Consider the following 12,971-nt stretch of genomic DNA (forward strand, 5'->3'; position numbering starts at 1 on the left):
CCCACCTCCAGGTTTTCACTCGTGCAATCTTTGACCCATATGCTTTCACCCAAGTGGTAAATGTGATTCAATGGATCTTTCAGCGAGAAACAAGAAAAAGATAAAAAGGATGCTTTCAAATGCTCATGATACAGTCATAAGGATCACCCTTGTGACTCATGTGGATCACCTGCACAAAGGCACATGAACTTGTTCTAAGCCTAGTGGGTTGGTCACTGACCAAGGCAAATTCATGACTTTTTTGACCTGAGCGAACATTTTGTCCAAACAGAAGCAACAGGGAACTATAGGGATGAAACCTTCCCTTCAGAGTCCTGCTTTTTCCAGGGGCATGTTGGGGGTTGTTAGTATTCTCAAGGGGAAGCCCCAGGATGAGGGATAGAACACCAGCCTTCAGGTCAAAACAGACCTAAGTTTGTATTCTCCCTAGGTTGATTCCAGCTGGTGACCCTGTGCACCACTCCTGACTTATCGGGGACCTCAGTTTCCTCATCCCTATAATGGATAATACTGCTGATTTCCTGGGGCTGCTATGAGGATTAAAAGAGGAGATGGGGGCACCTGGGTGGCTCAGTTGGTTAAGCATCCAACTCTTGTTTTCTGCTCAGGTCATGATCTCTTGGTTCATGAGTTCAAGCCCCGAGTCGGGCTCTGCACTGTCACACTGGCAGCGCAGAGCCTGCTTGGGATTGTCTATCTCCCCCCACCCCTCTATCCCTCCCCTGTTCTCTCTATCTCCCTCTCAAAATAAATAAACTTTTTTTTTAAATTTTTTTCAACGTTTATTTATTTTTGGGACAGAGAGAGACAGAGCATGAACGGCGGAGGGGCAGAGAGAGAGGGAGACACAGAATCGGAAACAGGCTCCAGGCTCTGAGCCGTCAGCCCAGAGCCCGACGCGGGGCTCGAACTCATGGACCTCAAGATCGTGACCTGGCTGAAGTCGGACGCTTAACCGACTGAGCCACCCAGGCGCCCCAATAAACTTTTTTTTAAACAATAAAAGAGATGAATGAGTACAAGATGCTCAGCACCAGTCATCACATGAGCCCAGCAAACTGTATTTCATAAGATGATATATTCATTCATCAAATGTCATTGCCATGTAAGGTGCTACGGAAATCAGGGTGGACGAAACAGGGCAGCCCCTGACTGTGGAGCTTACAGCCTAGTGGGGCAGATAGTCATGGCATAATCACATGTTTATCAAATGAATAAAGAATTACAAATTGTTCTAAATGCCTAGAGGAAAAAGTCCAAAGAACAAAGAGAGCGTATAACCAGGGGCACCTGATCTAGTCACTTTTTAACCCAGATGAGGTGACTACAGATGTACTGGGATGTTTTCATTTTTCCCTTAGTGATAGGAAGATCCTTCACATGTACAATGTACTGAATACTTTGCAAAGAAATCTTCATAGTTGAGATTTTCATATGATCCTTATGCCAGATCCTAAGCAGAGATTATAACCTGGGGATTTTACAAAAGTGGAAACTAAGGCATAGACAGTTTATATCAGTTCTTCAAGGCTAGACAGCTCATTGACAAGTCCAAAGGTGAGACAAAATCCAGATGTCTGTTGCTTCCACATCTATTGCTTTTTGACTATTTTGTTTTTCTTTTTGTATTTTTAATTCTGAAATATAGCACGCTTTCTCTTTTTTTTTAATGTTGAGATATAACTTACAAAGAGTGTGGGGAAATAGATGTGTGCAGTTTCAAGAACATTATGTAACTATAACCCAGCCCAAGAAACAGAAGGAAATGGAGCCCAGGGGTCCCTTATGCACCCTACCCCAGGAGTAATCCCTATGCTAAATTTTGTTAATCATCCACTCTCTTACCTTTTAAAAAAGTGTTTACCATTTTGCATATCTTATCAATATATTATTGCATTGCCTGGTGCTGAATTTTATTATATGAATAGCATCTTAGTTTAGGTACACTTCTGCAACTTGCTTTTTACTCCCAACATTTTGTTTTTGAGATTATCCATATTGATGATACCTATACCTATCATTCATTTTCACAGATAAATAATATTCCACGTGTGATTATACCACAATTTGTTTATGCATTCCCTGTTAACAGATGCATGGGTTGTTTCCAGTTTTTTTGTTGAAGAATCTCCCATCCCCAACCACCTCATTCTCTCCCCAGAGGCAATCAATTTACCAGTTTCTGGTGATTATACTCCCAGAAATATGCTATTGCATATATTTCCCCCTTTTACAACAAATAGTAGTATTGTATAAATACTGCTCTGAAGCTTGCTTGTTTCTCTTAACAAACATCATCCGCAGTATAGCCTGGTAGTCTTTGGAACAGATTGCTTGGATTCATATCCAGCTCCATTCTAAACTGGCTATGACCTTGAATAGGGCATTTAATCTCTCTGTGCGTTATATTCCTTTTCTGTAAAATGTGGAAAGAATCGTAACTCAAAGAGTTTTATAAGGACTAAGTTAATATACATAAAGCATTTAGGACTGTGCCTATTAGAACTGTAACCATTATCAATAGAATTACATCAATGTTCTCTCGTTCTGTTTTACAGTTGCTTGGATGGATAGTCTATTATATAAACGTACCACAATTTATTTTAATCATAATTGATAAAAATTTAGGTTGTTTCCAGTATGTTGATATTACAAACAGCACAGAAAACAAAACATCCCTACCACTTCCCACTCACAGCTCACGAGTACATCTGTAGAATAAAGTCCTAGAATTGGAACTGCTGGGCCAAAGGTATTATATGCATTTATAACCTTAATGGATATTGGCAAATTGCTCTTCAGGGTTACATCACAGATTCTCGTATATACTAACTTAAAGACATACAGAAACCTGAGGGCAAAAGAAGGTAAGCTATTTTGTTGTCCAGATAGATATATCACTGATGCAAGAGAGGGAAAGTGACTCATACCGGCAGTTAGTGGTGGAAACAGCACCAGAACCCAAGCAGGTGTCTGCCCTTAAAAGCCTTAAAAGATTTTTATTTTATTTTTATTGTTTATTTTTTTAATGTAATCTTTACTCCCAATGTGGGGCTTGAACTCATGACGGGGAGAGCAAAAGTCGCATGCTCTTCCGTCTGAGCCCGCCAGGCGCCCCTGAATCTTACAATTTTTTGGAGCTCATTTTAACATTTCATTATTTTGATGCTACAGTTTGCTTGCTTAATGGTAGTAACTTAATATCTAATTTTTCATTATTCGTTCCGAATTTTTCCCTGGGCTATTTTCCTAACCTGGATTGGTCACGTGCGCTGTCATGTGACCCTTGGACCTTTCTGACCTGTAATAGATCTACCAAGTGACCCCCAAATTCCTCATCTCCGAAAATGCAGCACTTGGTCAACTGCCTCTAGGGAGCAAAGTCGCGCCAGCCTCTCCCAAGAGATCGTTTAAATTACAACTAGCGGAGCGAACCAAATAGCAAACGGGTAACCTGGTCCACACCAGTTTCGCAAACTGCTGGTTGATTTGTAATTCATCTCTTAGATGAAAGGAAGCCCGCCCTCGGTTGCGAAATCGTCATTGGATGGCACGGCTGTCAATCACCAGGGCTATAAGTACGGGAGGCCGGCGGCCCCTCCCCCAGGAAGGCCAGGAGCGCTCGGTGTGGCGTGAGTCGGGCTGCGCGAGTCGTGCGGAGGAGACTCTCTGCGGTAATATCTGTTAATCCATATTAACTGGAGTAGAAAATAAAAGCGAGCGCTCCTCTTCTCTTTTCCCCTCCCTGCCGGGCAGGCGCGATGGCAGAAGCGGCGGCGACGGGCGCCGGCGGAGAGGTGGCGGTGGCGGCGGCGGAAGGCTCGGGCTCCGCCGGCTTGTCTCTGGGCCGCGGCTTCTCGAGCTACCGGCCCTTCGAGCCCCAGGCGCTGGGCCTCAGCCCGAGCTGGCGGCTGACGGGCTTCTCCGGCATGAAGGGCTGAGGCTGCAAAGTCCCCCAGGAGACGCTGCTCAAACTCCTGGCGGGACTGACGCGGCCAGACGTTCGGCCCCCGTCGGGTCTGGGCCTGGTCGGAAGCCATGAAGAGGCGGCCCAGGAAGGCGGCGTCCAGGCCGGGGCGGAACCCAACCCAACCTTTCCAGCCCTGGGCATTGGGATGGACTCCTGCGTCATACCCCTGAAGCACGGGGGCCTGTCACTGGTGCAGACCACGGACTTCTTTTACCCCCTAGTGGAAGATCCCTACATGATGGGGCGCATAGCGTGTGCCAACGTGCTGAGTGACCTCTACGCCATGGGTATTACTGAATGCGACAACATGTTGATGTTACTCAGCGTCAGCCAGAGTATGACTGAGGAGGAACGAGAAAAGATAACACCGCTCATGATCAAAGGCTTTCGCGACGCTGCTGAGGAAGGAGGGACTGCAGTCACTGGTGGACAGACAGTAGTAAACCCTTGGATTATCGTCGGAGGGGTTGCCACTGTGGTATGTCAGCCAAATGAATTCATCATGCCGGACAGTGCAGTTGTTGGGGATGTGCTCGTGTTAACCAAACCCTTAGGAACCCAAGTTGCTGTCAATGCCCACCAATGGCTGGATAATCCTGAAAGATGGAATAAAATAAATATGGTGGTCTCCAGAGAAGAGGTAGAGCTAGCTTATCAGGAAGCCATGTTCAATATGGCTACCCTAAACAGAACTGCTGCTGGACTGATGCACACGTTTAATGCACACGCAGCCACAGATATCACAGGCTTTGGCATTCTAGGACACTCTCAGAACCTTGCAAAACAACAAAGAAATGAGGTGTCATTTGTCATTCATAATCTGCCAATCATTGCCAAGATGGCTGCCATCAGCAAGGCCAGTGGGCGCTTTGGGCTCCTTCAAGGAACCTCAGCAGAAACTTCTGGGGGATTACTGATTTGTCTGCCGAGAGAACAGGCAGCTCGTTTTTGTTCTGAAATCAAATCTTCCAAGTATGGAGAGGGTCACCAAGCATGGATCGTCGGTATTGTGGAAAAGGGAAACCGGACAGCTCGGATCATTGACAAGCCTCGAGTTATTGAGGTCCTACCTCGCGGGGCCACTGCTACTGCTCTCGTTCCTGACAATTCCAATGCTGCCTCTGAACCTAGCTCCTGAGACGGAATGGCAGAAGTTGTGTGGACCTTAGAGTCTTTGTACACAATCATGGACGATTCTCAAAACTTTATTTTAAGAAGAAATTTCCAAAGAAGGCTGCCTGCATAGTAGTTCCGGCTGCCCTTTCTCGGTGATTTGAATCGGCTCATCACAAGCTGCACATTCCAAGGCCAGAAGTAACATTTTGGACTTCAAGGTGGGGTTTGTTCATCTCTTACATGGAAGAGAAGCAGAAAAACCTCTGTTACTTCTTTCCAAGAACAAGATGAGGCTCTTCTGGTTTGAGGGATTTTTCTTAGCATTGGGTTGATTCATGTCTGCACAGGGGGTGAGGTTATTGAAATGACATACATACCAAAAAAGGTAAATTGCAAAATGATTTAGATCAGAAGCAAATAAGTTTGGACCAATACTGTTGATAGAACTAAATTGTTAAGAGAGATCTTACATTGCAATGTCAAATTCTTTATTAGATTTGTTTTCAGAAACACTGGCTCTTTCCTGCTCTGGGCAAGAATTGAGCAGCTTGTCCAATGACTGGGAAAGGAGGACCTGCGGCCATCTGATTTGGTCTCTGTTAATGACGTCTCTCCCTCTAAACCCCTTTAAGGACTGGGGGAGGCAGAGCAAGCCCCAGAGCCCAAGCCTTGATGGTCACTGAGATGTTAAATCTTGCACTGAAAATTTCTGGTGATTTAATCAATAAAGTAATTTCTAGTGAAATAAATAAAAGAGACTTTGTTGAAAAATTCTTCTGACTACTATTTGGATTCTTGGGAGTTCTGAATCTTTTACAGTCTTATAAAATGAGCCAATTGATACATTTGGACTCTGGCAAGTTGGGAGTGAAAATGTGTTCCCTGATCCTGGACCAGAGCATTTAACACCTAGATTTAGTTTTGTGCCCTCCCCCTCAGTTGATAGCAAAGGACTCAAAAGGCAGAAAGCCCAAGGACTAGAGGGTGGGAAAGGAAATCGCAAAAGAAAGGTATCAACAATTCTTTAAACATTGGAAATAGGCGGGAGAAGGGTAACAACTGACTTAGCAGAATAGGGGAAGCCAAAGTAAATGCTTTCAGAGTTGGGGAATACAAATAGGAAGCAAGGAGCTAGGCTCTGAGGGTACTAAGGGGTTAGGGGAGGGATAAAGACAGCTACGTTTTGAAAGTTTATATACAGCATAATTACAATGAGATCTTTGAAGTTCTCAAACCTTTCCCCCATGTCACATAGCCAGATGACTGCCTCTCACCTCTGTAGGTAAAGGGAGGTTTACTTTCTGAGGAATGAGTTTTAAAAATACTGCAGCATCAGAGACACCGCAGTAGAGAACAGAGGCCTTACCAAAAACAAGAATAAAGACAAAAATGAGACTGTCCCAGCCCCCTCCCCTAGCTACTAAAAACACCGTCCAGGAAGCTTATACCACTTTTTGCTCCTCTGGAGAACAAGAATGTGCCCAGAAAAAAACCCTATAAGTATTTAGGGAGCCCCCGGTGAAAATCCCTATATCAGGAAGACTCTCATATGGAAAGTTTCACCCAAGCACGTTCTTTTCGATGCCTCATTCTTTTTTTTTTTTTTTTTAATTTTTTTTTTCAACGTTTATTTATTTTTGGGACAGAGAGAGACAGAGCATGAATGGGGGAGGGGCAGAGAGAGAGGGAGACACAGAATCGGAAACAGGCTCCAGGTTCTGAGCCATCAGCCCAGAGCCCGACGCGGGGCTCGAACTCACGGACCGCGAGATCGTGACCTGGCTGAAGTCGGACGCTTAACGGACTGCGCCACCCAGGCGCCCCTCGATGCCTCATTCTTAAATATAAGCAGTTAAGGATCACCAGACATTTGAGGCAAGCCTCTAACGTGAAAGAAGTCAAAGCAAAAAGAAAATAAAGAGAATACAGGGAGCAGAAGAAAAACAAAAAGGTAAAAGAATATAAAGTGTCCATAAAAAGATATGAGAACAAAGCACTTAGAATATAAAATATTACTAAAATTTAAAAAATCAGTAGAAGACTCTCGATAAAGTTGGGGAAGTTTAGTGGCTCAGTCGGTTGAGCATCTGACTTTGGCTCAGGTCATGATCTCGCCATTCATGGGTTCGAGCCCTGCATCTGGCTCTGTGTTGACAGCTTAGAGCCTCAAGCCTGCTTTGGATTCTGTGTCTCCCTCTCTCTGCCACTCCCTCGCTCGCATTCTGTCTCTCTCAAAATAAACATTAAAAAACAATATTAACTTAAAATTGAGTAAGTTTATCAGAAAGTAGAATAACAACAAAAAGATGTACAATAGAAGAAAAAAATGTGATGGAGATTAGAGGTAAGTCAGGAGGTTCAACATCTAGAAGGAATTCCAAAAAGAGGTAATAAAGCAAATGGAAGAAAAAATTACATAAAATAATACAAAAAAGTTTTCTAAAATTTAAAAGGTTGTAAATATCACACATCTTTTGACTTTCCAGCATAGTGAGTGAAAAATGACATACACTAATTGTATTAAACTTTAAAATGCCAGTGGTAAAGAGAACTGTTTCATATATATTAATTCATTTGAACTGCGAACAATCCCATTTTGCAAACAAGGAAGCTAAGATGCAGAGACATTAAGAAATTTGTCCAAGGTTGCACAAGCCATCTGCTAGGCAGTGTGACTCCAGAGCCCATTCTTCTGGGGAGGGGAAGAACACATAGAAAGGTCTGGGGATGGGTGTCTGGGTGGCTCAGTCAGTTGAGCGTCTGACTCTTGATTTTGACTCAGGTCATGATCTCACGGTTCATGGGTTTGAGCCCCACATCAGACTGGCAGTGTGGAGCGTGCTTGGGATTCTCTCTCCCTCTCCCCTGCTTGCTCACTCTCTCTCTCTCTCTTTCTCTCTCAAAAATGAATAAATACAACTTAAAAAAAAAAGTTCTGGGGATAAGAATGGTATCAGACTTCTCAACAGGGAATTGGAAGCTAAAAGACAATGAAGTAATGCCTTCAAAATTCTGAGGGTAAATGATTTTCACTGTATAATTCTATACCTAGCCACATTTTTCAAACAAGTAGAATAAAGATATTTTTAGACATGCAAGGTGTCAAAGTGGTTTCATCCCAGGGACTCTCTCAAGAAACCACTGGAAGATGTGCTCCAGGAAAACATGGGGGCAAACCAGGAAAGAGAAAAACCCAAGCCAGCACAGAGAAGGTGAAGGGAGGTCTCAAGGTAATGGCTTTACAGCAGGCCTAGACACCAACCAGTCTGGAACAGACACAGCACACGGGAACAGGAGCCTGAAGGCTCCCAGAAAAAGGAACATGGACCTGATAAGAGTATTGATACATTTAATTTTGTGGAAAATCGGAAGGTTAATGGAAGATGTAAAATGGATCAATGCTAATTATATAGAAAATTAGCAAATGAAAATAAAAGAAGGAGGCAGTTATCAACGCCAATGAAAAATGGAACCTTGTGTGATAAATGAGATGTAATCATATATAGTATGAAGGAAGTCTACCTTCACTTCACTACCTTGCTAAGAGCACTGGTGGGGGGGGGGTGCTGGTGAATTTCAGCCTTCACCTTCCTGGGTGATCTCAGATAAGTCTCTGGGCCTCAGTCTCTTCACCTGTAAAATAGGCATAGCCATATCCACCTACAGCGAGGAAGTCATAGAGGGGATCCCATAAGACATGCTCCTATGAATTAGTATTTATTAGATTACTCAAGTACCAGGCCCTGGAGAACTAAGAGCCTACTAACTACAACAATTAATCAATTTAAAAAATTCAATCCGTTTTTCTCTTGCCCAAAGCTCTTACATCGCTTCCATAAAATCCCTGCTATGTATCTCCAACTTCATCTCATGGCGCTCTCCCTCCCTCTCTCACTAAACTCTAGCCCATTAGCCTTTCTGTGTAGGTCCAAACAAATCAGGATCCTTTTTATTTGCAGTTCCCTCTGTCTGGAACCTCACCTCTCAGGCTTACCTCATAAAATAAATAAAATAAAACCTCAGAAAAGCTTTCTCTGACGTCAACCAACACCTGGCTACTCTCCAACTCATCACCTTGTTTATTGGCTTCATAGCTCCCAACCTAATATGTAATTATGTGTAATTATCTTGAGAATGTGTTCGTTTACTTTATAAGTGTCCCTTTTGGCCAGTATGTGAGCTCCACAATGGCAGGGTGTATTCTGTATCCCCAGTACCTAGATCACTGTCTGGTCTGTAGTCAGTGCTCAGAATATATTGAATAAATGAATGAGAGTGAGTGAGTGAGGGGTACACACTGGGGACCCTAGCACCCTCTATGTCCACATTTTCCTTGCTCTTGGTGTCTCCTAGTGGTGGAGGTTGGTACCACCAAGCTCTTAAGACCAGGTTTTGGAGGACGAATTCAGACCTTAGTTCTGTTTGTTCTCATACACAGCTCTTCCAACAGGTTGGAGTGGGCGGTACAAAAGGAGGAAACTGATTGGGTGCTTCCCTGGCCTGAGTTCTCTTAGTTAACCTAGAAAGGGTTAGGGGTGGAGAGCAAGATAGGCATCCAACTTCTCCTTGGGGAGGAGCTGGGCAGCAGGTGGGGTGGGGGACAGGGCCTTGGAGAGAAATCATAACGGAATCACAGGTACAGAGGTAAGGAAGAAAAGAAAAGAGGTATGGAAGAAAAGAGAAAGGAAACCAACGCAAAAAAAAAAAAAAGGAGAGGAAGTTGAAGCTAGAAGAAAAGAAAGAAGATGAAAAGATAGGACAGAAGGGCAGAAGAAAAGGCAAGGCGACCTCAGCACATACCAAGCATATGGAGCTGCCTCTTTTACTCCCTTGCAGGGGGGTAGGGAGACTACCTTCACCTGCTAAGAAGCACTGGGGCGGGGTGATGCTGGTGAATTTCAGCCTTCACCTTCCTGGGTGATCTTAGATAAGTCTCTGGGCCTCAGTCTCTTCACCTGTAAAATAGGCATAGCCATATCCACCTACAGCGAGGAAGTCATGGAGGAGATCCCATAAGATGTGCTCCTGTGAATTAGTGTTTATTAGATCTATTCAAGTACCAGGCCCTGGAGAAATAAAAGCCTGACAATGCTTCTGTTCTCCAGGAGACTCAGTCTAAAAGGAGATCTAGAACAGGGATATCCATCACCCCAAAATCAATTGAACTCTGGGGCGCCTGGGTGGCGCAGTCGGTTAAGCGTCCAACTTCAGCCAGGTCACGATCTCGCGGTCCGTGAGTTCGAGCCCCGCGTCGGGCTCTGGGCTGATGACTCAGAGCCTGGAGCCTGTTTCCGATTCTGTGTCTCCCTCTCTCTCTGCCCCTCCCCCGTTCATGCTCTGTCTCTCTCTGTCCCAAAAATAAATAAACGTTGAAAAAAACAAAAAAACAAAAATCAATTGAACTCATTACCCTTAGAGCAGGAGTCACATGCTCTACCCACTGAACCAGCCAGATGCTCCAGGAAGGACTTCTGAAGGTGGTGGGGATTCCTTGGCCTGAATGGGCTAGTCTACAGATTTCTTAAAGCCTCTGTCATGACTCCCCGCTGAAAATTTTAATAAGAGCAAATACTTGTAGCAGCACTGCCACCCCCCAGTTCAAAACCAACAAGGTCTATGGCTCTACTTCCAATAAGAACAGCACTGCGGTACAGACAGAAAAACACATTGTCCCTGTCCTCCCAACACACACGTGAAGGGTCCTTGGAGGCCCCCTAGGCCAGAGCCCCATTACATAGGTAGAGAAATTGAAGCTCAGAGAAGAGAAACAATCTTCCCAATCACCTGACTCTTGGTTTGCCATGATACTCTATTGTCTCTGGGACCTCAGTAGTCCAGGTTCCCCCACCCCAACACCACCATGGGTCTCTGCTATTTTGTTCTCCAGTCACTGTCATCTCCTCCACTCCAGGGTTTCTCAAAAGCCTTACTGGGACCAGTTGCACCGGCTTGGCTGTAGTGGGGAAGGCGGCCAAACTCTTGAGTAGCAGAAGGGCGGCATGTGCATGTGAATGCTTGCTTGTCCCAGCCTGCCCATCCTGTCATCAAACATTTATTGGCCTACACTGAGAAAACACCTTTGGTTTGAAGACTAGGGCACCCAGTCCCTGGAGAGATAGGCTCATGAAAGGCTAATCACAAACATGAACCAAAAGCCAAGACCACGCACACTGAGGCCCTGATGAAAGCAGGGAGGTTGGGTTGCTAAGATGTGTCGGAGGAGGATGGGGCGCCTGGGTGGCGCAGTCGGTTAAGCGTCCGACTTCAGCCAGGTCGCGATCTCGTGGTCCGTTAGTTTGAGCCCCTCGTCGGGCTCTGGGCTGATGGCTCAGAGCCTGGAGCCTGTTTCCGATTCTGTGTCTCCCTCTCTCTCTGCCCCTCCCCCGTTCATGCTCTGTCTCTCTCTGTCCCAAAAATAAATAAACGTTGAAAAAAAATTTTTAAAAAGATGTGTCGGAGGAGAATGGAGAAAGGTGAATTAACATGGGGGTGAGGGTGCAGAAAGAGTTTCGATGAGGGGTCCAGATCAGGGGACCAATGATATGTTCGCGTCTGTTCCCTCTCCTGCATGAGGGCCTTCCCCACCCCTCCAACACTGTGCCTCCCACAAAAAGTGCCTCCTCCTTCCTGTCAATCACCAAGGACCATCTGACCTGTGAGCTCTAGAGGTTCTGGTCCCTGATTCTTCAAAAATCTGAGATGCAGAGGACTCCTAAGAAAGCTATGTTTTATATTCCAGTAAAAGACTTTGGGTTCTTGTGCAGAGAAGCTTAGCGAACATCAGGGTAGGTGCTAGGGAAGGTACTTTCAGTTCCCAGGTCCATAGGCAGCTCAATGTTCTGAACTTCAGACCTGTATGGCCACCTGCCTACTGGACATCATCCCGATGTTCTAGAGCCATCTTGACCGGAACATGCTCCAAACTGATTTCATTATCTTCCTTTCCACCCCAACTCCTGGGTCTTCTGTGTCCTCATTCCAGCAAACGGCAAAACTAACCATCTATTTACTCAAGCCAGAAACCCAGGAGTAACCCAGAACTTCCTCTTTCCTCCCAGCTCCCATATCCAACTTCTGTGTTGCCTCATCCATCAGCAACTTCTGTGCTCTCATCTTATCCAGCGGCTTAGTAGCATCCAAATCAGATATTTACTCATTCTGGAACACTCTCCTCTCTTGGCCTCCCTAACACCACACTCTCTTGATTTTCCTCCTGTCTCACCTGCTTTTTCTCTTTTGCCCAACTGCTAAATGCAGAAGTACCCCAAATCTCAGTCTTGTCTATCTAGACTCTTGTATTAATTATTCCTCTTCAGGCCCATGACTTTAAGTGCTATCTAATGACTGAGACTACCAAATCTGAGTCTGAGCCCTGATCTCTCCTCTAAAACTTAGGCTCACAAATCCACCTGTCAAATTGATATGTAGCTTCACCTTGCTTTGCTTTAAACCAAACTCCTGATGCCACATGTGTTCCTTACCTTCCTCATCCCAGTATGAGTCACCGTCCATCCACCATGTTGCTCAACACTCAAAACCTGTAAGCCACACTTGCCTCTACCCTTTCTCCCATGACTCTTAATTCAAAATCAACAAAGGCTATAGATCTACCTCCAAAAATATCTCCCCAATACATCCACTTCTCTCCATCTTGACTCACTATCAACCTGGCCCAGAGTCAACATCATATAACCCCCCTGCCAAAACCCTCCAAAGGGTTTCCATAATACTTAAAATTCCAAATCAAATATAGGATAAAATTCATGGTTGGTTGATCTGATCTAGCCTCTTGTCACTTCCCTAATACCATATCCAACCACTCTTCCTTGCTCACCACATTCCTGCTACACTGGAATTCTTTTTGTCTTTAGAACATGCAAAGATT

At 44.8% G+C, this 12,971-nt stretch overlaps 1 protein-coding gene across 1 annotated transcript; it reads left to right on the forward strand.

Moving 5' to 3' along the window:
* Window positions 1-3,596: 3,596 nt before the first annotated feature.
* On the forward strand, window positions 3,597-5,859 carry SEPHS2 (selenophosphate synthetase 2). Its single transcript, XM_040463095.1, has one exon. It carries the CDS (start codon window positions 3,762-3,764, stop codon window positions 5,106-5,108), a length of 1,347 nt encoding a protein of 448 aa, XP_040319029.1. The 5' UTR covers window positions 3,597-3,761; the 3' UTR covers window positions 5,109-5,859.
* The last annotated feature ends 7,112 nt before the right edge of the window (window positions 5,860-12,971 follow it).

The sequence above is a fragment of the Herpailurus yagouaroundi genome, unplaced genomic scaffold (assembly GCF_014898765.1).
Source record: "Herpailurus yagouaroundi ecotype Mexico unplaced genomic scaffold, PumYag 379, whole genome shotgun sequence".
NCBI lineage: Eukaryota > Metazoa > Chordata > Mammalia > Carnivora > Felidae > Herpailurus > Herpailurus yagouaroundi.